The sequence below is a fragment of the Amblyraja radiata genome, chromosome 2 (assembly GCF_010909765.2).
Source record: "Amblyraja radiata isolate CabotCenter1 chromosome 2, sAmbRad1.1.pri, whole genome shotgun sequence".
NCBI lineage: Eukaryota > Metazoa > Chordata > Chondrichthyes > Rajiformes > Rajidae > Amblyraja > Amblyraja radiata.
The window spans coordinates 143,434,496-143,461,648 of record NC_045957.1 but is presented as its reverse complement, the minus strand read 5'-3'; the positions used below and the strand labels follow the sequence as shown (position 1 = coordinate 143,461,648).

Genomic DNA, 27,153 nt, shown 5'->3' with positions numbered 1-27,153 from the left:
ACACCATTAAACACCAGGGATAAATGTTTAAAGCAGAATTCCTCAACTGGGGTTCCCCATAACGCTAGGGTTCCGCGAGAGGTCACTAGGGGTTCCGCGAAAAATAGAGATAAATGGGCTAATCATATGTAAATGCATTTTTGAGTCATTTTTGTGTTTAATTTCATATTCGTAATTTTATTATACACGTACGGCATATTTAGCGACGTCATATTTAGGAAAGTCTATACGGCGTCAGTCTGAAACAGCCTTTAGTGGTCAGTGGACACGAGCTGTACGTGACGGATTTGTGTATCATCAAGTGACTCACTCGAGTACAGACGCATGCACGGTCTCCATCAGTCCTGTCTGCTTCCTGGTGTGCAGGTACCTCATTCACCCAGGTTATTTAGCCATTTTTACCCATCATTTAGGGATGTTATATGAATTTTAAAATTTAAGTATGTTCATATTTGTTAGTTTATGAAAAGTTTGTGTGTTGTTTTTTCTCTCTCTCTCTCTCTCTCTCTCTCTCTCTCTCTCTCTCTCCCAAGGTTAGATCCATTTGCCTTATTTGCTTCAGTTTTGAACAAGCAGTTTGATTTCATTTTTTTTGTGCATTGTCAATAAACCTGAGAAAAACATGTTATTTTTTGCTTAAACCAGTTGTCAGAAAAATATATTATGTTTGCCTTATGAACTTTAAGTTTATGAAAGAGAAGAAAAGAGATTAATAAAGGTATATAATGAGTTTTATGCAAGTGTTTCCCTGAGACATGAAAATTATTTCAAGGGTTCCGTAAGGGTAAAAAGGTTAAGAAACGCTGGTTTAAGGTGCTGGTTTAGACACGAAAAGCTGGAGTAACTCAGCGGGTTAGACAGCACCTCTGGAGAAAAGGAACAGGTAACGTTTCGGATCAAGATCCTTCTTCAGACGGAGAGTCAGGGGAAAGGGAAACAAGAGATAGAGACGATGATATATAGAGAAATAGAACAAATGAATGAATATATGCAAAAAAGTAGCAATAATAAAGGAAGCAGGCCATTGTTCGCAGTGTGCTAGATGAAAATGAGTACAAACAAACAAATACAGCTGGATGAGATTGAAACTAGTATAACGACTAGGGTGGGGGAGGGACAGAGAGAGAGGGGATGCAAGGATTATTTGAAGTCAGAGAAATCAATTTTCAAAACACTGGGTTTTAAGTTGCCCAAGCAACATATCAGGTGCTGTTCCTCTTGGTTCTTGGTTTCATGGTCCTCCAAAATATTCCAAATGGAATTTAAACTGGAGGTGGTGGAGAGAGGACTTAAGCCGGAAACTTTATGAAAATTTATTGCATTTGCGTTCGGCCACACTCTGACAAAGGAGGAGGCCCAGGACAGAAAGGTCATAGAAACAGAAAAATAGGTACAGGAGTAAGCCATTCGGCCCTTCAAGCCAGCATCGCCATTCAATATGATCATGGCTGATTATCTAAAACCCGTACCCCGTTCTTACTTTTTCCCCATTTCCCTTTAGGCCTAAGAGCTAAATCTAACTATTTCTTGAAAACATCCAGTGAATTGGCATCCACTGCCTTCTGTGGCAGAGAATTCCACAGATTCACAACTCTCTGGGTGAAAATGTTTTTCCTCATCTCAGTCTTAAATGGCCTACCCCTTATTCTTAAACTGTGACCCCTGGTTCTGGACCCCCAACATCGGGAACACTTTTCCTGCATCTTGCCTGTCCTGCATGCTTACTTTCAGTGACTGATGTACAAGCACACCCAGGTCTCGTTGCACCTCCCCTTTTCCTAATCGGACACCATTCGGATAATAATCTGCCTTCTTGTTCTTGCCACCAAAGTGGTTAACCTCACATTTATCCACATTATACTGCTCCTGCCATGCATCTGCCTACTCACTCAACCTATCCAAGTCATCCTGCAGCCTCATAGCATCCTCCTCGCAGCTCACACTGCCACCCAGCTTTGTGTCATCCGCGAACTTGGAGATGTTACCTTTAATTCCCTCGTCTAAATCGTTAATCTATATTGCAAATACAGTAACAGGGGTCCCAGCACAGAGCCTTGCGGCACCCCACTAGTCACTGCCTGCCATTCTGAAAAGTTAATTCCTACTCTTTACTCTAGCGGGAAGGGGAATTAAAGTGTTTGGTCAACGGGAGATCAGGTAGGCCCAGGCAGATTGGGCGAAGGTGTGCAGCAAAAGGATCGCCCAGTCTGCGTTTGGTCTCACCGATATCTCACCGTATAAGAGTCCACATCTTGAACAACGGCTGCAGTAGATGAGGATGGAGGAGGTGCAAGTGAACCTCTGCCTAATCTGAAAAGACTGTTAGAGTCCCTGGACAGAGTAAAGAGAGGAGGTCTAGGGACAGGTATCGCATCTAAGCCAGCCTTTTAATAATGAATTTTGTTGTGGCTTTTATACCAATGTCACAGGACAAGGGGTCACAGTTTAAGGATAAAGGGGAAATCCTTTAGGACTGAGATGAGAAAAACATTTTTCATACAGAGAGTGGTGAATCTCTGGAACTCTCTGCCACAGAAGGTAGTTGAGGCCAGTTCATTGGCTATATTTAAGTCAAGTCAAGTTTATTCGTCACATACACATACGAGATGTGCAGTGAAATGAAAAGTGGCAATGCTCGCGGACATTGTGCAAAAAGACAAACAAACAAACAACCAAACAAACTAGTTAGATGTGGCCCTTGTGGCTAAACAGATCGGGGGTATGGAGAGAAGGCAGGTACAGGATACTGAGTTGGATGATCAGCCATGATCATATTGAATGGCGGTGCAGGCTCGAAGGGCCGAATGGCCTACTCCTGCACCTATTTTCTATGTTTCTAATGTCGTTGAGAAAGACTTTAGCTCAGTGTACTATACACATCAAGGAAACAACATTACTTATTACAGTAGTCCAATGTTACTAGTCCATTCTCTCCAGAGATGCTGCCTGACCAGTTGAGATACTCCAGCACTTTGCATCTTTAAAAAAAAATTTAAGGTTGTATCATGCATAAAATTATGTTTCAATAGATTACCATGACATTCTTTCTTAAGGTAACAGCAACCTAAAACCCCAGAGACATTGTTGCATCAAGATGAATACCACAAACAGGGAGTTGCAATGTGCACAAGTTCTAGGTGTCAAATTAGGCCATTCGGTCCATCAAGTCTACTCCGCCATTCAATCATGGCTGATCTCTGCCACCTAATCCCATTTTCCTGCCTTCTACCCATAACCCTCGACACCCGTTCTAATCAAGAACATGTCTATCTCTGCCTTAAAAATATCCACTGACTTGGCCTCCACAGTCCTCTGTGGCAATGAGTTCCACAGATTAACTACCCACTGACTAAAGAAGTTCCTCCTCACCTTTTTAAAAGAGCTAACCCTGAGGCAATGAGCATTATCTGTGCCTTTCATGCTTATGCTTTGGCAGATACTGGCAGGCATGCAGGTACTCATGTTGATGCTTGAGACATGACGAATACCACCACACTGGCATAGTGGAGGAAGTGTGAGTAGGAACAAAGTCCTCTATACCCTCCATGGATCATCAGGCTCTCCAAACATCTTTTGGAAACAATGCCAGCATGCAAGCCCAAGGACCAAGATGCTGTGGCACAAAAAGATTAGTAACTTCTCACAGGTCGCCATGGTGAATGAATGCATCTTCAAATGCTATATCCCAATAACTGCACCACAAGCTTCAGACATGGCCCGTCACACACTAACTAACAACTTCTATCAATTGGGACTTTGCATAGAATTCAAATGTTCCACTGTGCTCTCTGCACTGAAGGCTTCATGTTCATACCTCCCAGCTTGCACATACTCTTCTGTTCAGTTATGGCATGATTATCACTCAGTACCCAGGACTAAGCACCCCAGTCTGCCACACCATAGATGACAATCAGTGAGGGTATGTGACAACACATCCTCCACAATAAACCTTAACCTTAACCTTAACACCAGTGCCCTGCAAGATTGTGTTCTCCATTCCCCTTCCCCTACTATAGAAGCTGGGATGTAATGTTAAAATTGTACAAGGCATTGGTGAGACCAAATCTGGAGTATGGTGTACAATTTTGGTCGCCCAATTATAGGAAGGATGTCAACAAAATAGAGAGAGTACAGAGGAGATTTACTAGAATGTTGCCTGGGTTTCAACAACTAAGTTACAGAGATAGGTTGAATAAGTTAGGGCATTATTCTCTGGAGCGCAGAAGGTTAAGGGGGGACTTGATAGAGGTCTTTAAAATGATGAGAGGGATAGAGAGTTGATGTGATCAAGCTTTTCCCTTTGAGAATAGGGAAGATTCAAACAAGAGGACATGACTTCAGAATTAAGGGACAGAAGTTTAGGGGTAACATGAGGGGGAACTTCTTTACTCAGAGAGTGGTAGCGGTGTGGAATGAGCTTCCAGTGGAAGTGGTGGCGGCAGGTTCGTTGGTATCATTTAAGAATAAATTGGATAGGCATATGGATGAGAAGGGAATGGAGGGTTATGGTATGAGTGCAGGCAGGTGGGACTAAGGGAAAAAAATTGTTCGGCGCGGACTTGTAGGGCTGAGATGGCCTGTTTCCGTGCTGTAATTGTTATATGGTGTTATATGGTTATATTTTAAGTAAGTTTATTGGCCAAGTATCCACATACAAGAAATTTGCCTTGGTGCTCCGCCCACAGGTAACGACATGACATACAGTGACAGTGACGAATGACAGTTCCCTATACACTCACAACTGTTTGGCCAAATTCTACTCCAACTCCATCTAAAATTTACAGGTGATATCACTGTGGGGGCTGGATCAGGAACAATGAGATGAAGGACAAGAACGAGACTGAGAACTTGGTGAGATGGTGTGAGGCCAATAACCCCTCTCTCTCTCTCTCTCTCTCTCTCTCTCTCTCTCTCTGTCAACAAGACAAAGATGCTGGTTGGTGCTGGGTGCAGTTTATTACTCCACTAGAATTACACTGAATTTGCTGGTAAAAGGTATACTTTTGTACTAAAAGACAAAATCTGCTTTTCGTTCCAGCCATCCTGCCTCCTCCTCTAGGACTTCTCCATGGATTGGTGCTTCTCATCTAGATGATTTGCTTTACCTGTTTGGAGACCCAGTTGCTAAAAATCCAACTCAAGAATACAATGAAACGGAGAAGCAAATATCTTTCAGCCTCATGGCTTACTGGACAAACTTTGCACACAATGGGTAGGGGAATATTTCCTGTGACATTAAGCAAGGCATTCAATTTTCAGCACATTCTCAACATCGGACCAGATTGCGTTAGCTATCAGTGCAAAGACCAGCACATTCTTGACTTGCAGAACTGTGCGCTGCAACACTGAAGTGCAGAATACACTGAATGTCAACTGTAAATGCAAACTGATCTGCTGCTGAGTCCAGGTGCAGTTCCTAATTATAGCGAGGATTAACTGTGTCCACTTTATACTTGATCCCTCAACCAAAATCCAACCCTTTCATAGAAACATAGAAAAAAGGTGCAGGAGTAGGCCATTCGGCCATTCAATATGATCATGGCTGATCATCCAACTCAGTATCCTGTACCTGCCTTCTCTCCATACCCCCTGATCCCTTTAGCCACAAGGGCCACATCTAACTCCCTCTTAAATATAGCCAATGAACTGGCCTCCACTACCTTCTGTGGCAGAGAGTTCCAAAGATTCACAACTATCTGTGTGAAAAATGTTTTTCTCATCTCGGTCCTAAAGGATTTCCCCTTTATCCTTAAACTGTGACCCCTTGTTCTGGACTTCCCCAACATCGGGAACAATCTTCCTGCATCTAGCCTGTCCAACCCCTTAAGAATTTTGTAAGTTTCTATAAGATCCCCCCTCAATCTTCTAAATTCTAGCGAGTACAAGCCAAGTCTACCCAGTCTTTCTTCATATGAAAGTCCTGCCATCCCAGGAATCAGTCTGGTCATTTAAACATTCATTTAAACGGAATCACCATCCTTCTTTTAAAAGGACAGTTGCTTGTTTTTTGGTTGTTATTAATATTTTTGATTAAATTAGATTTGAAGATGTCTTATTTTAAAAATAGTAAGTATATTTTAATAGTTTCTAAATATCTTTGTTACTCCATAAGATTTGGAGAACAGGAACATGCATTTACAGTGGGAGCTTTCAGTACAGTTAGCAGCAGCCCTTTTGCTTCATCAGCCTTTCAAGAAGTAGATGTCCTTTTAGTAACATCCACCTAACTAGTTTGGATCAGCAGTCACAATGAAATACATACGTAGGAACTGCAGATGCTGGTTTACACTGTGGATAGACACAAAATGCTGGAGTAACTCATCGGGACAGGCAGCACCTCCGAATCGAAGGAATGGGTGACGTTTCAGGTCAAGACCCTTCTTCAGACTGAAGGTCTCGGCCTGAAACGTCACCCATTCCTTCTATCCAGAGATGTTGCCTGTCCTGCTGAGTTCCTCTAGCATTTTGTGTCTATCCACAGTGAAGTACATCAGGTATTTCATCAGGCAACCATTGGGTTCCCCCAGGCCAGGTCAAATCAAAATATTTCACTCACCATTTCTCTTCCACCATTCATTATCCAGCAGACAAGAGACCTCATGTCAGGAAGGTAACTGGGCAAAGTGAGATTTTGTCCTATCAGCATTTTGAAATGTGTTTGTATCATCTCAACACATTTCACTTCAACTTCTTCCAGCGAAAGCAAATAATTTTCTTCGTAAACTTGGAATTTAGATATTGGACTATAATTTAACAAATCACCAGATTTCTCTTTTAAATTGTAGCTACAATATGTGCAAAAGTCAAAGCTGGGCCATTGTTAGAGAATCAAGTTTATTTTCCACACAAAATAATACTACCTCTTGGTACACTTCCACATGAGGGAGCGACACCTTGCATATGTCCCAAGTTGGAGCATGGTGTTTAGCAAAGGTGGCAAGATAACATAGAGTTGGGATTCTGATCAACTAGGCATTGAAAGAGTTGTGTAACAGGCATGAAGGGCTGAGAGTTTTAATTATTTTCTTAATGTTTCTTTAAATTTAACAGTAACCCAAACAAAGGGCCACACAGGATACCGAAGTGGCCTAAATATACATCCACCAACAGAGAATTTGTAAACGTCACTACAGACGGATCAGACTGGACAGGCAATTCTTACCGGAGTCAACAAACGGCATTTTGGAACAGAATTGCCCTCAAAATACAATCCAAAGATTGGTGTAATAAAAATGGAGAGAAACATTTACCTGTGAATATTACAACCACTGCCAGACCAACCACCACCCAGTCTCCAGAACTATGTAATGAGGTTACACAAGATATTCTGTCAATGAAACTGACCGCTGAAGAAATAATCACTGCATTCTACGTTAGTTTTGCTCTCTTGTTTATCGAGGCATTCCTGAGTTTAGGATTACTGTACAAATTGTATATGCAATGGAGTAAGTTAAGGAAATTACAACGATTGTTAACTCCATCTGAAGTATCTTTAAAGGGAATTACTGATGAAAATACACATTCAAAATTTTGAAAACTCACTTATTATACAAAGCATTTGGACTTTAAATTAGGCCTTTTTAAGAAAAGTAAAATAATGGGATTTAAAAATCTGACCCAAAGAAAGCCATATCGTGTAAAACAGCAATTTGGGTGAATTAGATAGCTGGTTTTCATTCACTTTCATTTAAGAAGATTCTTATTGAAACGGAGTATACGAATAAAAATGTAACAAAATAAATCTATGCTGCATTTGTTTTTTTATTGATATTTTCAATTTATCAAAACAATTGGAAAACAGACAAATTCAAAACGCACAATTAGAAACATACTCGGAGCAATGATCTAAACCTGCTAACATTCTGAGAAAAGACAATGCTGATTACCTTAAACTCGTGTACTAATGGAGTGAACTAAGACAACAGATGGAAGTTAATTCCCGCAACATTACACATGAAAAGATCACACATTAACTTGTTAAACAAGTATTGCAACCCAGACATACTCCAACTTGTGAAAAGTCAAATTTGCCAAACACAAAAAATATTCAGTTCTGGAAGTCAAATCTAATTTGCATTTTATATTTTTTGTGAATGCTTTTCTGGTCTCATAACATAATACTGCATAGGTAAAGACAGTTCATGTACTTTTACTTTATCAACTTGGATTACATTTTTAATCAGGGTACTACAATATGATCGGACAGTATAGCATGAATCAATAATTACATTTGTACAAAATGCAAGTAGCAATTCACCATTTTTGGCAACGTTAAAGAGTAACCAACTGTGGGATGTACAGAAAGCTTTGGATTATCTAACTGCATATCCTCAAATTATTTATCTACCTTAATAATGCATCATTATTGAGTTATATTTTACAAAGTAACAATGTACAAGATAAAATACAGTGATCATCAGACAGAACATTTGTATAGAAATAAGATATCCCTTCTTAAAAGCAATGCCCTACTCAACCCAACCAAAAAAAAGTAATTATAGGAAGAAATTGATGAGTTTTTTGTTTTAGCTTAGTTTTTTTCAACAAATTATTACATGACAAATGTTTAGATATAGTGAGCAAGATAAAACACGCAGAAAATTCACACTAACCTGGTTATAAAATTTTATACCATCCCTTTATATCTTCTAATTTTTTTAAAACACATTCCCAGCTCAAGCTCAAAACTGTAGGACAAAAATTTGTCAGCAAAATGCAAAATTCAACATTACAAGTATAAACTGATTTTATTGATTTGACCCCCCCCTCCCCCCACACCCATCTGTCAGTCTCTATTTTAGGTGTTATGGTTATAACATTAGTACTCAAATATAAATGCAAAATAATCTGCCTCTTTACTAAATGTGCTTGAATCCTACAAAAGGTTCTTCAAATTCATTGAAATGTAGAAGACATCGTGTCAGGAGATTGACAGGACTCTCCCACTATTTATTAAAGAACGTTTATGCTCATTGGGTGATGGGGCTGCCAATCTTTTAGAGGTCAAATGAAGAACAATTTCTTGGGAGATAAATCAACAGGGAATCCAAAATGTCTGCTTTGTGAAAAAAACTGAAGAGTAGAACATACATCGAGTAGCTGAGGTGGGTATATAGATGCATTTAACAGCACAGTAAAGAATAGAAAGATAGCCTGATGGGTTTGGAGAATAGTTGAAGGAAAAACTTCTGCAGATCATAAATACCACCATAGATCAGCTGGTCTGAATAATTAGTTTCAATTCTACACATTCTATGGGAATCCATTATATTGCAGACATCTTAAAAATATACATCTATATAAATGTCATATCATGTCTTAGTGTTAATGACCTGGACCAGCTGATGTGCAATCAATTACAGAAGTATGACTGTGTCAGTAATTTGAGCATAACTGTATGTCCTGCCCCATCACACAACCTATCACAAATTGACACCTGTCAGTCTCATGCTTAAGATAGACACAAAAAGCTTGAGTAAACTCAACGGGACAGGCAGCATCTCTGGTGAGAAGGAATGGGTGGCATTTCAGGTAGAGACCCCTTTTCAGTCTCAACCCAAAACATCACCCAGTCCTTCTCTCCAGAGGTGCTGCCTGTCCCGGAGTTACTCCAGCTTTGTGTCCATCTTCAGTTTAAACCAGCATCTGCAGTTCCTTCCTACACACTCATGCTTAAAGTACATATTTAATAATACTTGTTAATTGCATTAGCATCAAGGAGCTCGCAGTCTCGGGTAGAAACTGATGTCGGGAAGCTCCAAAGTCGCAGGAGGTTCGACTAGCCCTGACCCGGGGTCCGATCACCCGGCGCGGGGGAGCCGAGATCCCCCCGATGCGGGAGCTTGATCGCCCTGACGCGGAGGTACCAACCACCGGCTATGGGAGCCAAGATCGACCCGATAACGGACGGTTCGAGGGTCCCCGATCGTGGGAGAACATAGAATGGAAGAGATTTAACTTTTTTTAAAGCATTTCATCAGTGTGGAATACGGATGAGTCAGTGCGGTGGATGTTTATGTTAAAATGTGTTTTGTTGCTTTTTATGTGTATGGCTGTATGACAAATCAAATTCCTCGTATGTTGCAAAACATACTTGGCTAATAAAGTATGATTATGATTATTAAGTATCATCACAATAAATTACTACAGTCAAACGGCCAGTAATTTCTATACAGTTTTGGCAAATGTGAAAGAAGTAACTGAATAATTTAAAAAGTGTATAGGAAGGAACTGCAGATGCTTTCTGCCTGTCCCGCTGAGATACTCCAGCATTTTGTGAATAATTGAAAGGAAAATATTTGAGCATTTGGCTGGGTAACTATAAAAGCAGTCTGAAAAATTATCGCAAGTAATTTCATTGAAACATTGTTTACCAATGTGGAAAGAAACAACATACATATGAAACATCAACCACCGCTGTTCTAATAATCAAAGTAAAATAGTGCTTATTGAAGGCAATTTCATAATTTTTTTAAGGATAATTTTATGCTGCACAAATATTTATTAGCCAAAGGCCGCACTAATCCTTGCTGTTCACACTATTTAGTTTCTTCTGATCTTCAAACTGCTTGTCTACCACCATGGATAGAGCTTCGAGGAACTTTTCTACTGTCACTGATGTTGACTGATGAAAAAGTGCAAAATAAAATGAAAAACAACTCAATGTAGCACAAAACACCGCACATCAATGTAACAAACGATTTCAAATCACCCTTGGTTTGGCAGAATAGTCTGTCTGGCAGGAGGTCATGATGGCTGTATTGTGATATTTTAAAATAGTGTGCACAAAATGTTGACCATGGAACCTTGAAGTAAAAGTTGCCTTTATACCACTGGTTGAAATGTAAATCTGCAGCAACTCACTGTTTATAAACAGAACATTGCAGATATGCCATCGCACCCTGGTTGCCAATTTTCAGGGAACCTGCGTGCAAATGGAGCCCCCATTGGAAGTAACTATGGTTGATACGATAATAATTCCTTACAAAGGCAGCACAACATAAATCACCAAACTCAGGAGGGCACATCACAATTTCTAGTAACTCGAGGCCAAATCACACAATGCAACAAATAAGGGGTTCAATTCAAAATTGACAAGACAGTCGAAAAATCTCAAGCCATGTAATTATTTAAGAGCCATGAATCCGATTTTGGTCACTTAATTGAATTTAATGTCAAAGCAAAACTACCGTGGTAATCAAATAGAATATCAGAGACACATCACATAACAGGCATACAACACACAGGCACACATCTATATTACTAAATCTCTGATCTTGACTGCTTTTGGCCCACTGTGCTGCGATTTCCGACAGAACGCCGCCACCTACGGCCGTCATTTTTGGCCACCTCGCTCAGAGCCCGTCTCCGCCTTACGGGTGCGGAGGATTTTTCCCATCGATGAAAAATCAGAGATATTAATGTTTTTTTAAAAGTTCACCATTCCCTCTGCTGCCCCTGCTGGAGGGAGGGGGAGGGACTATAAAACCAGGAAGTGGTGTGCCTCACTGAGTCTCTGCAAGATGGATGAAGCCAAGGGTCACGTCTCTCTGAGCTCTGAATAACACTGAACAAATGTCTACACAACTGTGAGTACCCTTAATGTGGTTTGAACATGAAAATATGGTTTGTTTGAAGTAAAAAGGCACTGCCTGCAAACAGTTGTTTGGGTGCTTTGGTTTGAAGTTGAAAGGCACTACTTATTGCAAATGGTGGCTTGGGAGCTTTGGTTTAAAGTTGAAAGGCACGACTTACTGCAAATGGTGGCTTGGGAGCTTTGGCTTGAAGTTGAAAGGCACTACTTACTGCAAATGGTGGCTTGGGTGTTTTGGCTTGAAGTTGAAAGGCACTACTTACTGCTAATGGTGGCATGAAGTTGAAAGGCACTACTTACTGCAAATGGTGGCTTGGGTGCTCTGGCTTGAAGTTGAAAGGTACTACTTACTGCAAATGATGGCTTGGGTGTTTTGGCTTGAAGTTGAAAGGCACTACTTACTGCAAATAGTGGCCTGGGACCTTTGGCTTGAAGTTGAAAGGCACTACTTACTGCAAATGGTGGCTTGGGTGTTTTGGCTTGAAGTTGAAAGGCACTACTTACTGCAAATGGTGGCTTGGGAGCTTTGGCTTGAAGTTGAAAGGCACTACTTACTGCATATGGTGGCGGGTGATTTGCTTGATGTTGAAAGGCACTACTTACTGCACATGGTGGCTTGGGTGCTTTGGCTTGAAGTTGAAAGGCACTAATTACTGCAAATGGTGGCATGAAGTTGAAAGGCACTACTTGCTGCAAATGATGGCTTGAGTGCTTTAGCTTGAAGTTGAAAGGCACTACTTACTGCAAATGGTGGCTTGGGTGCTTTGGCTTGAAGTTGAAAGGCACTACTTACTGCAAATGGTGACTTGGGTGCTTTGGCTTGAAGTTGAAAGGCACTACTTACTGCAAATGGTGGCTTGGGTGCTTTGGCTTGAGGTTGAAAGGCACTACTTACTGCAAATGGTGGCTTGGGAGCTTTGGCATGAAGTTTAAAAAAATCACCATTCTATCTGCTGCACCTGCTGGAGGGAGGGGGAGGGACTATAAAACCAGGAAGTGGTGTGCCTCACTCTCTGCAAGATGGATGAAGCCAAGGGTCACATCTCTATGAGCTCTGAATAACACTGAACAAATGTCTACACAACTGTGAGTACCCTTAATGTGGTTTGTAAATGAAAATATGGTTTGTTTGAAGTAAAAGGCGCTACCTGCAAATGGTTGTTCGGCTGCTTTGGCTTGAAGTTGAAAGGCACTACTTACTGCAAATGCTGGCTTGGGTGTTTTGGCTTGAAGTTGAAAGGCACTAATTACTGCAAATGGTGGTGGGTGATTTGGCTTGAAGTTGAAAAGCACTTCTTACTGCAAATGGTGGCTTGGGTGCTTTGGCTTGAAGTTGAAAGGCACTACTTACTGCAAATGGTGGCATGCAGTTGAAAGGCACTACTTACTGCAAATGGTGGCTTGGGTGATTTGGCTTGAAGTTGAAAGGCACTACTTACTGCAAATGGTGGCTTGGGTACTTTGTTTGAAATTAAAAGGAACTACTTACTACAAATGATGGCTTGGGTGCTTTGGCTTGAAGTTGAAAGGCACTACTTACTGCAAATGATAGCTTGGGTGATTTGGTTTGAGGTTGAAAGGCACTTCTTACTGCAAATGGTGGCTTGGGTGGTTTGGCGAAGTTGAAATGCACTATTTACTGCAAAAGGTGGCTTGGGAGCTTTGGTTTAAAGTTGAAAGGCACTACTTACTGCAAATGGTACCTTGGGAGCTTTGGGTTTATGTTTTAAAAAATCACCATTTTCTCTGCTGCACCTGCTGGAGGGAGGGGGAGGGACTATAAATCCAGAAGGTGGTGTGCCTCACTCAGTCTCTGCAGGATGGATGAAGCCAAGGGTCACGTCTGTCTGAGATCTGAATAACACTGAACAAATGTCTACACAACTGTGAGTACCCTTAATGTGGTATGAAAAAGAAAATATGGTTTGTTTGAAGTAAAAAGGCACTGCCTGCAAATGGTTGTTTGGGTGCTTTGGCTTGAAATTGAAAGGCACTACTTACTGCAAATGGTGGCTTGGGTGCTTTGGCTTGAAGTTGAAAGGCACTACTTGATTGATTGATTGATTGATTGATTATTTTAATGACCACACAGCCAGGCTGGTGGAATTTGTTATGCCAATGCAGCACATAAAAAAAGAATACAAACATGACAATACTAAAGAACTTTAACATGAAAACATCCCCCCACAATGGTTCCCATTATGAGGGAAGGCACAAAGTCCAGTCCCCAACCCCAGTTCCCCCATAGTCGGGCCTATTGAGGCCTCCACATTTGCCTCTACGGAGGCCCGATGTTCCAGGCCGTTCTTGCCGGGTGATGTTGTTCCAGCGTCGGGAGAGTCCTCTCAGCGGCCTGGGAACCCTGGAAACGGCCGCCTCCTTACTCGAGACCGTGGCTTCCGGAGCCGACAAGGCCGCGCCGAATGGAGCTCAACTGGAAATCCCAGGCTCCCGATGGAAAGTTCAGCGCCGTCGCCCACAGCCGCTCCACAGACCCGCAGCTCCGCAATGGACCCAGCTCACCGGAGTTCCAGCTCAGCGACCCAGGCAAGGCACCGCCCGCCCCGCAATGGCGCTCCAGCGCTGCACCGCCATCCTCAGACCCGCAGCTCCGCCGATGCCGATGCCGGTCCCGCCGCCGCCGATGCCGCCGCCGCCGGTGCCGCCGATGCCGCCGCCGCCGATGCGGATGCCGAGGTTCTGGGCGATCCCCTCAGGAAACGCCGCTCCAGGCCCGCTGTTAGGCCGCGAGGACGGGTCGAGAGTGCAGCCCGGAGAAAAGCTGCATCTCCGACCAGGTAGGGACCCTGAAAATTAGTTCCCCCCACCCCCCCCCCCCCCTCCCCCACACATAAAAAAAGCTAGAACTCCTAAAACAAAACACTAAACTAACTAAAAATAAGAAAAAAAGATGAAAGGACAGGACAACTGCTGGCTGGGCAACCGTGCACAAGACAGCGCCCCCTACAATGCAAATGGTGGCTTGGGTGCTTTGGCTTGAAGTTGAAAGGCACTGCAAATGATGGCTTGGGTGCTTTGGCTTGAAGTTAAAAGGCACTACTGCAAATGCACTTACTTCCTGTTTGCACTGTATATTGATTTAAGATAAAATGCTACCACTTACGGCTGTGATTTTTGGCCATCTTACTCAGTCCCCCCTCTGCTGAGCAGGTGCAGAGAATTCTTCCCATCAATTAAAAATAAAAGTGTTATTAGTGTTTAAAAAATGTTGAAAATCTCTCTCCTGTCAATCACGCCCTGAAAGCCACACCTTTTCCGGTGGGAGGGGGAGGGGTAATAAAACCCGGAAGTGTGGGTGTGGCTCAGTCTCTGCATGATGGGGGAGGGAGAGGTCATGACTCTGTCTGAGCTGTGAATCAACTGAACACACTGAATGTCTACTGAACTGTGAGTTTGGTGTTTTGTGTGGTTTTATGGTGGTTTCACCCTGCATGAAATGGTATGAAGCTGCATTTGAATTTGGTGGCCTTCGACCCTGCTTGAAGTGGAATGAAACTGCACTTGAATTTGGCGGCCTTGCATCCTGCTTGAAGTGGTATGAAACTGCACTGAATTTGGTGGCCATGGATCCAGCTTGAAGTAGTATGAAACTGCACTTGAATTCGGTGGCCTTGCACCCTGCTTGAAGTGGTTGGAAACTGCACTTGAATTCGGTGGCCTTGCACCCTGCTTGAAGTGGTTGGAAACTGCACTTGAATTCGGTGGCCTTGCACCCTGCTCATAGTGGTATGAAACTGCACTTGAATTTGGTGGCCTTGCACCCTGCTTGAAATGGTAGGAACAAGGATTTGAATTTGGTGGCCTTGCACCCTGCTTGAAATGGAATTTCAAGGAATAGTCATGAGTCAACTGCCAGCCCACCAGCCGTGAGTTTGCTGCCAGCAGATCAGGCTTGAGGGACTGAGCTGCCACCCCAAGAACCCATACCAACACTCCAGAAAGCCCCCCCACTGGCCACCAATATTGGAATTGGTAGAGAGGTGGAATTTTGCGTCGGGGGACCAGCCCTCCCGTGTGAACATGGGACCCAACGGGTCCCACTTAGTCTAGTATAGCATATAATTCTCCAACACTTTCATCACCTCCAACAGGATCCCACTACTGGCCACATCTTCCCATCCTCACCCCATTGTTTTCCACAGAGACTGTTCCCACTGCAACTCCCTGGTCAACTCGTCCCTTCTCACCCAAACCACCCCCTCCCCAGGTACTTCCCCAGCAACTGCAGGAGATGCAACACCTGGTCCTTTACCTCCCCCCCTCGACTCCATCCAAGGACCCCAACAGTCTTTCCAGGTGAGGGAGAAGTTCACCTGCACCTCCTCCAACCTCATCTAATGTATCTGCGGTTCCAGGTGTCAACTTCTGATCAGTGAGACTAAGTGCAGGCTCGGCGATCGTTTCGCTGAACACCTCCGCTCAGTCCGCCTTAATCTACCTGATCTCCCGGTTGCTCAGCCCTTCAACTCCCCCTCCCATTCCCAATCTGACCTTTCTGTCCTGGGCCTCCTCCATTGTCAGAGTGAGGCCCAGCGCAAATTGGGGGAATAGCACCTCATATTTCGCTTGGGTAGCTTACACCCCAACGGTATGAACATTGGCTTCTCTAACTTCAAATAGCCCTTGCTTTCCCTCTCTTTCCATCCCCTCCCCCTTTCCAGTTCTCCCACCAGTCTTACTGTCTCCGACTACATTCTATTTTTGTCCCGCACACTCCCTGACATAATTGAAGAAAGGTCTTGACTCAATACGTCGCCCATTCCTTCTCTCCAGAGATGCTGCCTGTCCCGCTGAGTTACTTCAGCATTTTGTCTACCTTCGATTTAAACCAGCATCTGCAGTTCTTTCATATACATAACAGGCATGATCTTTAGAGAAAGAAATACAATATTGCTGATCCATTGGAAACATCTAAGGCATTCATTATTCTTCTCACTTCAAATTTCCTCAATTTACAGTATATTGCTAATGTGAAGGTAGTAACCGGAAGACTATCTTCCCATGGCCAAAGAACACAATGCATCCTTTGCATCAAATTGCACCAGCATTATACTTACACATACATGCATGCATCCACAAGCACACCCACACATTACAAAAAAAACTAACTTACCTGAATGTACAGTGCATGAGCTAGAAAGGGTAACTTCCTCAAAACACGTCCGCTAAGTCCTTCACTTTTCCTGAATTTTACAAAAACAGGGAAAATTGATCACGATGAAAATTCAGATCCAATGTAAGTGTCGTCTTAGCTAAACATTGACAGCGCATTAATCATAAAATCTAGAACCCAGTCGTACATTTACAGTGAGATCTAGATCATCAAACATCTATCTCTTTGTGGCTCATTTAACAATTGGTCTTCAAACTCATGGAAAGCTTGGTTTCAATGTTTAAGGGAGAAAACCACAGGAAACAACTCTGATGTGAAGCTTCAATAGCAACTCAAAATGTCAATATGTCAAAGTAGTGTACTCGGAGAGATGCAAGGCAAATTCATTATCCTATACCACTTAGAATGGGGAAGCAAGATGCAAATGGCAGTCATTTCCACATTTGAAGGAGAGAGAGAGAGAGAGAAAGGCCCAAGACAAGCACAGCGAAATGGCCAGCTATGATCATCTTTTCTAGCCTCACATCACATTTTAAAAATGAGGCATTTCTCTCTCTATATATATATATATATATATATATATCGAGAATAAAATTGAGACACAGATAACTGTAGATGCTGGTTTACAAAAAATACAAACTGCTGAAATAGCTCAGCAGGTTAGGCAGCAACTTCGGAGGATAATATTACAGGTCAGGATGCTTCTTCAGACTCCCGACCTGAAACGTCAGCTATCCATCTCCTCTAGAGATGCTGCCTGACTTGCTGAGTTACTCCAGCATATAATCTTCACACAGGCAGTCTTCAATCATGCCATATGGCACAGAGGTAGTGAATAAACCCAATAAGGAATCATCAGTACAATGGAACTCACGCTGCAATATTCTTAAGTGCCAAACTCAATCTCGACACATCATTTTCCAAGAAACTGATCATTTGCAATTCTCTTAGCGTCAGCAGTTGCTGTCTGGGGTAGATGATCTGTCGCTAAAAACAAAAGGAGAAATAAAAACTACTTAAGGCAGTTCATCTTTCTCTCATGGTATACCTTCCCAAAAGAAACCCATTTTGCAATCCAAATAGATGATATGCCATGCTTTATATAAACCATCAGTACCATACCTTCATCAGCTCTTCGAGACAAGTGAGTAAGATTTTAAAGATGGCTGCTGGAGATGGGGGCCCAATGTACTGCTTGATATCTGCTCGATCCACAAAAGCCAAATCTATCTTTTCGGTGATGTTTGATGTTGTTAGAATTACCACATTAGGAAATCTGAGCAGGGGAATGTATAGGAAGAATGAGAATTTTTTTTTTTTTTAAAAGTGAACAGATTGAAGAACAAAAATTATTTTTATGGTTTAATGGCTCAGACAAACAACTTAAACAGAAAAAAAAACGGTCTCAGACCAGGGCATCGGCCAAAGATTGCACAGTAGCACGATTTTAGAAATATTTGCCTCCATGCCATGTCAGCAGGTGGAAGTTAAAATACACATAGTGGGGCAGGCTTTACAACTAGTACTTACGTTTTAAAAATTGACTAAAAGTATTGTTACACTTAGTTCCGATGCAACTGATAAGTTCACCATCTAATTCAATTTTCCATAGTTTCCACACCTATTTAGCCATTTAATTAAGTCAAGTTAAGTTTTATTTTAAAGGATACAAGGTGAGAGAGGAAAGATTTAATAGGAACCTGAGGGGCAATTTTTTCCTCAGAGGTTGGTGGATATATGGAACAAGCTGCCAGAGGAGATAATTATGGCAGGTACTATAACAACATGTAAAGGACATTTGTACAAGTACACGGATAGGAAAGAATGAGGATTATCGGCCAAACGCGTACGGGTGGGACTAGTGTAGATGTAGGTATGTTGCAAAGCCTACCTGAAGCGTCGCTGAAAATCTGTCGCTGCGGGTGTGCGCGATTTTGGCGCCGTTTAGAGGGGGGCGGGTTTAAAACGCGATTTTCTCTAGGCTGTTCAAATCGAAAATGTTCAGCCTTGTTAATTATTAACGAAAAATCGCTGGAAGACCCCGTCGCAAAAGCTATTATTAGTTTTAAAGGCCTTGGATAATAGTTATAGTAGTTTAAAAATCAATCTCTAAACCCGCGACCACCGACAGCCGTCAGGGTCCCATAGAGCAAACCACAGAAGGTATGTAGCTTATTATTACATTAAAAAGGGCTTCTTAAGATCCGTTTATACAAAGTTTAATATTGCGAGCAGCTCATTTTGGGCCCATTATATCCCGCAGTATTTTTCTGGGCATTTGGGGCACAAATCTACCGCAATGTGAACGTTCTAAACCAGCGCGTTCACAGGATCCCACTAGAAAGCCGATTTAAAATGGACTTTAATTTACAGCAATTGAACACTAAATTCCTTCCATTTGGCCTATAAATTAATGTAAATGAGATTTAAAAATCATGTTTTATTGTGAATTATTTATGAATATTATTTGCACACTTAGGCTATTTAAAAATGTTAATCATTTATTAAGAAATGGATAGATGTTTAGATCTAGTAATTGAAGTTTGAAATTAGCTACACTTGGGTAACTAACTAATTAGATGCTTTAATTTCAGGTCATCCAAGTAAGATTATTTTATATTTGTTTCAGAATGGTTCAATCTATGATAACTGAAAATTTCATTTAGTTCTCTTAATTTTTAAGAAAGTTATGGGCTTTTGACTGTCCACGATCACAGCTTTTTTGTTACGTCCATAGAAAATCAATAGGGAACAAGATGCTAATTTCCGAGAATGAAAATGGCCATAATTTTTTAAATACATGAGATATGAAAGTGAATTAGGTGTCAAATTAAACTTATTTTTATGCTTTATCTGATGGGATAAATTACAGACTTGATTTTTTAAATCTCAAAATTTTGTAACATTGCTAGTAGATGGGGCATCTTGGTCAGCATGGGCAAATATGGCTGTATAACTCAAATGCAAGACTCCAATTAATCTGGTTGTTTTTTCAATGAATCGTGAACTTTAGATGGGGCCAATGGTGGGATGTCTGGTCTGTGTGATGGACCAAGCTACATCTGCAATACTGTGTGATTTCTTGCTGTCTTGGTCAGAGCTGTTCCCAAATCAAGCTGTGCGGCAACCCATCAGTATGCTTTCTATGATGTAAATGAAGAAGTTTGTAAGAGTCATTGGAGATGTCGAATTTCCTCCGTCTATGTGTATGCCTTCTTGGCTATTGCTTCATAAGTGGAATGGAACATTTTATTGTCACATGTGACAAGGCACAGTGAAATTCTTTGCTTGCATATACACCCTAGGTATGCAAATAGCAGCCACTTATGGCGCTGACAAAGTTACAAAGTAGGCCGGCCCCTCCTTTGTCATCCCCTTCCCCAGTGGTTCCCCCATTGTCCACCCTCCTCACCCCCGTCCCCACAGTGGTTCCCCCATTGTCCACCCTCCTCACCCCCGTCCCCACAGCGGTACCCTCCCCCAAGCCGGGTCCCCACTGTCCATTGTTCTTCCCCTCCCTCATGGCGGTCCTCCCAAGCTGGGTCCTCCATTGTTCTTCCCCTCCTCCCCACTCACGGCGGTTCCCCCGTACTCTCATCGACCGCGAGTCGACACACGACGTTTCGCTGTTGCGAGGCCTCACCACCTTCGAGGCCCCATTCGCCACGAGGCTCAACCACCGCCACTGAGGTGTTATAGGAGCAGTATTAGGCCATTCGGCCCATCAAGTCTACTCTGCCATTCAATCATAGCTGATCTATCTTTCCCTCTCAATCCCATTCTGCTGCCTTCACCCCGTAATCCCCGACATCTATTACTAATCAAGAATCTATCAATCTCCATCTTAAAACTATCCATTGACTTGGCCTCCACAGCCTCCTGTGGTAATGAATTCCAGATTCACCACCCTCTAGAAAGGAGATGAGAAGGAATTTATTTTATCAAAGGTACATCCTTTTATTCTGAGGCGATGGCATCTGGTCCTAGACTCTCCCACTAGAGGAAACCTCCTCTCTACATCCAAACAGGTTGGTCCAAGACAGATTGTTGGTAACATTAACTCCAAGGAACTTGAAGCTCTTAACCATCTCCACTTTGGCACCATGTACTCCAAAAGGCTTCCTTAAGTCAGTCCCTCGCCGTGAACCTTATGTATTCCATGCTCATTTTGAACAAAAGATCAGTGGAAGAACTTGGTACCAAGGGTTACTATGACAGATGCAAGATTGGCCTTCCTGAGAGTCAATCCGCAGAAAGCAACTGGCCCAGATGGAGTCCCTGGCAGCATCCTCAGGACCTGGAGGATCAACTGACAGAGGTATTCACAGATATCTTTAACTTCTCACTACTCCATTCTGAGGACCCCATCTGTAACAAGACCACAATTGTCCTGGTGCCAAAGAAAAGTAAAGTAGCATGTGTTCATAACTACTGCCCAGTGGCTCTAACATCCAATATCATGAAGTGCTTTGAGAGACTAGTGATTAACTCCAGCGTCCCAGCCAGCCTTAAAGCCCTGTCCCACAGTACGAGTTCATTCCAAGAGCTCTCCCGAGTTTAAAAAAAAATCAAACTCGTGGTAAGCACGGAGAATGAACGTAGCGGGTACGTCGGAGCTCAGGGACGTCTCTTAACGCTAACGGCAGGTACTCGGGAGGACTCGCTAACGGCAGGTAAGCACGGGAAGACTCGTGAAGATTTTTCAACATGTTGAAAAATGTCCACGAGAGCCCCGAGTACCGACGAGTGGCCATTACCGTAAATCTCCAAGTTCGAATCAGGGTAAACTCGGGAGAACTCTTGGAATGAACTCGTACCGTGGGACAGGGCTATTATCCACTGCAGATTGCTCTACCCAGATCGCAACAGGTCCACAGCAGACGCCATAACCTTGGCCCAAAATAAGATGTCCTTGTTGTCTAGATGTCCCAGAGATGAGTTTAGGGCGAAGGTATTGGCATCTGCTGTGAACCTGTTTACCATGGTAAGCAAACTGCGGAGCATCAAGGCTGGCAGAGAGGCTGGAGTTGGTAGGAAAATTAAAGGAAAGGATATGACAATATAAAATAGGCCATTCAGCCTTTCAACCAATTGATTTATTTCTTAATCCTAATTTACCCCACCCTACCACTCCACCCACAAAAGATCACCAACCATCGTATGCTTAAGTGGGATGGGCTGTGGGTTAATGGGTTAATGCTGCAAATTTTCACTTGCTAAGTGTAACAATTCGTCTATTGAGGCAGGAAGCATTGTGCAAGGAGATGCAATCGACAGTGAAGTCAGGAGAAACAGTAAAATATATTTATCTCCTTCTTTATTCAACTCCTTGTAACATCCATTCCAAGGATTATTCATGTTTCAAAACTGTCTTCCAATAATTGACAATCATACATTAAAGTTAAATTTGATCTGTAGTTTAATGATGCTATTCAGCAAGTGTTGTAATTATTTCTTAAAACAAATAAATAATCACGTATTTCCTATTAAGTAGGTAAGAACTTGAAAATATTCACATAAATAATTATACTTTCTTTAAAAAAAAAATATTTAACGGATAAAGCCTAATTAAATACAGGTCTAATTAATCAACGTCTTTGCTTGAAGAGATAAACATGCCTCATCTTTTACTCTAGCAATAAATTGATGGGCAAATGAGTGTGAATAAGCTGAAAGGTTATTGAGAGATGGGACAGGCAATGGCATTAGTGGCATTGGTCTGATTAAGAGCCAGAATTATTCCAATGGGCTGAATGGCCTCTTTCAGCTTCAGTGTAAGTCAGGGGTTCCCAACTTTTTTTGTCCCGTTTACCCCTGGCAACTTTAATAGCACATAACAATGCTATTTCACTTATTTATGAACTAATGATGAACAGATACCAGTATACCAGAACCTAACACAGTAGGTCAATGAGAAAAAATATGTACAAATCCAGAATCAACAAATTTACCACCTGGGTAGGCAAAATTTACCCCAGGTTGGGAACCCTTGGTGTAAGTAATGATGCCCAGAGAAATCAAAATCGGAATATAGGCCACTGTAGATATGCTTACCTATTTTACTAGCAGAGCATTGATTACAATGCATCAAACCACAAAACCATTCGTAACACAGGAGAATATCTTTAAAGCAAGCTACTAGAGATTGCAGAATCATTTAAAAGAAACATTCTGCTCTTAAAATGTTAATATATATATGGCTTGTCACCCAGTTAGAGTATAAGAGTTAAGTTTACCTTTTGATCTGGTCTATTTGTGTCAACACAGCATTAACTACTCGAATGGCATCAGATGGTTCTGTACCAGCTTTTGAAGAATTCCTGGCTGCTGTCAAACTTTCAACCTGTAGCATGAGGGACACAAAATAAATAGACAATCCTGATGTAAATAGGCCATTGTCTGTATCTATTTATATAATGGTATATGGACACACTGATCTGTTTTGTAGTAAATGCCTACTATGTTCTGTGTGCTGAAGCAAAGCAAGAATTTCATTGTCCTATCAGGGACACATGACAATAAACTCACTTGAACTTGAACTTGAACGTTATCTACTCTTCAAGACAGATCAGTTAGTCTACCAAAAGGTTATTAATCAAATTCCTCCTTTGGTTAAAAGTAAAATATCATAGGAACTTCAGCACAATTGTGTTCAGAGATTTTATTTTATTGAAATATCAATGGTTCAAACTCTATTATTGCAATATTATTGTTTGTTTTTTACCCCAAAATGTTGCCTGGCCTGCTGAGTTCCTCCTGCAATAGCTTCTCACCGTATCCCATTATACGTGACAATAAACTAAAATAAACACTTTGCTATTTGGTCAACACATTCCCAAAGCAACTTGCATAATTTTATGCAAGATAAACAGAACTTTCACAGCCTTTTTAGATCCCCTCAGATTCTCAAGGTTTGGGAAGTTCACTTAGAAACCCATGATCTAAAATAGCTGATACACCAGATATATTAAAAGGATTTTCCCTTAAGATTGTTCCCAGTATGGAAAATATCTTCCCAAGCGAATACAACATTCTCAGTAGTGTCATTGCATCATCTTACCTCATCAATTAGAACAAATACAAGGGATTCTGTATCCATTATTAAGTCCCGAATTGTTTGAAACATCTTTGTAACAAGTTTTCCACTCTGTGTAAAAAAGATAATTTCATTAAAAATTAGTTAATATTGCCACACCTCACTGTTGCCATTGGCTGCACATACAGTGAGTGAGACGTTCAGGAAATCAGCAGATTTGTTAAAAAAAATTAGAAGCATTATGTTATTTAATGGCACGCTTCATTATTTACATGTTTATGATGATTATCTTGTCCTCTAATGACAACACTTGAGCTGCCAGATTTTCAGATATGTTCCTTATTTAGTTGAAAGATGCAATATTTGTAACGGTCGGAGCAAATCACAACAGTTCTGGTGGTGTAATTAGTGATAGTGCAAAAGTGATAGTGCAGCTCCTCCTTCCCAAGAGTAGATTCGGCGTTGTCGTTTTACCCCAATGATGGAATTTCAGGAATTGGAATTTCCTGGAATTTCAGCAATTTGCTCAAGGATAGATTGCTGAGATCTTCAAAGTCCTCCCAACCATGGAATAAAGGACCATGCTAGGCATCGCTTGGGTCCAGATAGCAAAGGCCACAGCAGTACTCTTTTGTTCAGTGGCTTCCATCTTTGCTGCAATGGAATTTGAGATGCAAGCCAGATTGTGTAATGTGGTTGGGATTGCCTTCTCCGTGACTGAACTGGCCACCATTTCCATACTGGAAAGGATAGGCTCTGGGCTCCATGTAAATCTGAGTACAAGAATTGGGATGTACTCCCACTCATGCTTTTCAAAATGAACAGCCTTTCAGGTAGGCTTGCAAATGTCTCAAGGTTCGCACTAATCACACTCCATTCTTTCTCAAGTCCTTTAAGAAGGACTTAACCTTGGCATGACTGCAGTTCACATGAATGCTGGTAATATAGCAAACCCTGACAATAAACTACATTCTACTGATCACAGAATGCAATGATCTAAGCTGGTGGATGGCAGCATTAAAGAGGGTGATGGAATGTCACCTTTCCAATTTTCTGGCAACCCATACACATACATCTGTTGATTCATTTTAATAGCTTCAAGTGCAGGATAGTGTTGGAGCAATTGCGATTGTTGATTGATAGAGAATACTGTTGGATGACACCAGATGTATGCATCAACTTGAGAACTTGTGGTAGTTACCAGTCGATGAAGTTTCTATTTCATGTGCTCACTGTCCTTGGTCATTCATATGAAGTCATTAAGCTTCATCCAGCATTAGGACCAGGTTATATGTAGAGAGCATCGCCCATTAAAGAGCTGCAGGCACAATTTCAAATAGCCTAGGTACTTTTAGTGGGTATGTGGGGGTTCCTGAAATTGTTTTCTATTGTGTGCTATTGCAAAAATAGACAATAGGTGCAGTAGGCCATTGATCATCCCCAATCAGTACCCCATTCCTGCCTTCTCGCCACATCCCCTGACTCCGCAATCTTTAAGGGCCCTCCCTAGCTCTCTCTTGCAAATATCCAGAGAACTGGCCCCCACCAGCCTCTGAGGCAGAGAATTCCACAGACTCTCAACTCTGTGTGAAAGAGTGTTTCCTCATCTCAGTTCTAAATGGCTTACCGCTGATTCTTAAACTGGGCGTCTGGTTCTGGACTCCCCCAACATCGGGAACATGTTTCCTGCCTCTAGCGTGTTCAAATCCTTAATAATCATATGTTTCAATAAGATATCCTTTCATCCTTCTAAATTCCAGAGTATACAAGCCCAGTCGCTCCATTCTCTCAGCATATGACAGTCCCAACATCCCGGGAATGAACTTTGTAAACCTACGCTGCACTCCCTCAATAGCAAGAATGTCCTTCCTCAAATTAGGGGACCAAATCTGCACACAATACTCCAGGTATGGTCTCACTAGGGCCCTGTACAACTGCAGAAGGACCTCACATTTATCCACATTAAACTGCATCTGCCCACTCACCCAACCTGTCCAAGTCACTCTGCATTCTCATAGCATCCACCTCAGTTCCCACTGCCATCCAGCTTTGTGTCATCTGCAAATTTGCTAATGTTACTTTGAATCCCTTCATCTAAATCATTGATGTGTATTGTAAATAGCTGCGGTCCCAGCACCGAGCCTTGCGTTACCCCACTAGTCACTGCCTGCCATTCTGAAAGAGACCCGTTAATCCCTACTCTTTGTTTCCTGTCTGCCAACCAATTTTCTATCTATGCCAGCACTCTGCCCCCAATACCATGTGCCCTAATTTTGCCCACTAATCTCCTATGTGGGACCTTATTAAATACTTTCTGAAAGTCCAGGTACACTACATCCACTGGCACTCCCTTGTCCATTTTCCTAGTTACATCCTCAAAAAATTCCAGAAGATTAGTCAAGTGGTTGGACAGGCTAGATGCAGGAAGATTATTCCCGATGTTGGGGAAGCCCAGAACAAGGGATCACAGTTTAAGGATAAGGGGCAAGTCTTTTAGGACCGAGATGAGAAAATCATTTTTTACACAGAGAGTGGTGAATCTGTGGAATTCTCTGCCACAGAAGGTAGTTGAGGCCAGTTCATTGGCTATATTTAAGAGGAAGTTAGATGTGGCCCTTGGGGCTAAAGGGATCAGAGGGTATGGAGAGAAGGCAGGTACAGAATACTGAGTTGGATGATCAGCCATGATCACATTGAATGGCGATGCAGGCTCGAAGGGCCGAATGGCCCACTCCTGCACCTATTTTCTATGTTTCTATTTCTGCCATGAATGATACCAGGATAAACTGATACAAGCCCTTGACCCAACCGATTCAGAACATGGTTTCTAATGTAAATGGATTACTAAAAAAATTGTTTTCTAATTTGGAAATGACATAGGCTATGTTAAAGATGTTAAGTTCAAGTCCATTTCGAGGCTCAAGGAACAGCAGAGGCTGGAATCTTGATTCCATTTGAATGTAGCATTTAAATCTAGCAACATTCTAGCATTTGCAATCTTTTGATTTAATTTGATAACCTCAATTAACTGGCAATTTAACCTCTTTACCAATCCAAAATTGATTTACTAGCAATGTATTTACCCATTACTCAAGACGGTGATTTAATAATTCATACTTTAGAGACAATTATGCTGAACTGTTGTGTGAGGTAATTTAGTGTTGACTTATCCAGGCCATAGTAAAGAGAAATTAGACATTCATGCCAATTTAGATTTAATAACATAACCTGCAGGTTATATTAGAGCTTTAATCAGTAATGATGTTAAATTATTTGCTTTGTGATCAAAGTTAACAAACTATAATTAACAATAACAATTCATTTTTAACACAATGTTCTGGGATTGAAAAAGGAAGGCATTAAACAGTGCATTTTATTTCTCACAAAAAA

The 27,153-nt window shown here is 41.8% G+C and overlaps 2 protein-coding genes across 3 annotated transcripts in view; one reads left to right on the top strand and one right to left on the bottom strand.

The window, feature by feature from the left end:
• Positions 1–7,741, top strand: part of LOC116969870 (carboxylesterase 5A-like) — a 17,465-nt gene extending 9,724 nt beyond the window's left edge. The window contains exons 4-5 of the mRNA XM_033016636.1: positions 5,039–5,212; positions 7,051–7,741. Coding sequence (XP_032872527.1) covers positions 5,039–5,212; positions 7,051–7,534 — 658 coding nt within the window. The 3' untranslated portion in view covers positions 7,535–7,741. The remainder of the gene's footprint in view (positions 1–5,038; positions 5,213–7,050) is intronic.
• Positions 7,742–7,743: 2 nt separating this feature from the next.
• The window catches only part of trip13 (thyroid hormone receptor interactor 13), a 46,277-nt gene continuing 26,867 nt past the window's right edge, over positions 7,744–27,153 (bottom strand). The window contains exons 9-14 of one of the 2 annotated variants that reach the window (XM_033016623.1): positions 23,788–23,874; positions 22,964–23,070; positions 17,850–18,003; positions 17,602–17,714; positions 16,728–16,797; positions 7,744–10,624 (exon numbers count right to left, since the gene is read on the bottom strand). In XM_033016623.1, the coding sequence (XP_032872514.1) occupies positions 10,520–10,624; positions 16,728–16,797; positions 17,602–17,714; positions 17,850–18,003; positions 22,964–23,070; positions 23,788–23,874 (636 nt within the window). In that variant the 3' untranslated portion in view covers positions 7,744–10,519. The remainder of the gene's footprint in view (positions 10,625–16,727; positions 16,798–17,601; positions 17,715–17,849; positions 18,004–22,963; positions 23,071–23,787; positions 23,875–27,153) is intronic. The other variant, XM_033016628.1, reaches the window with a different exon arrangement.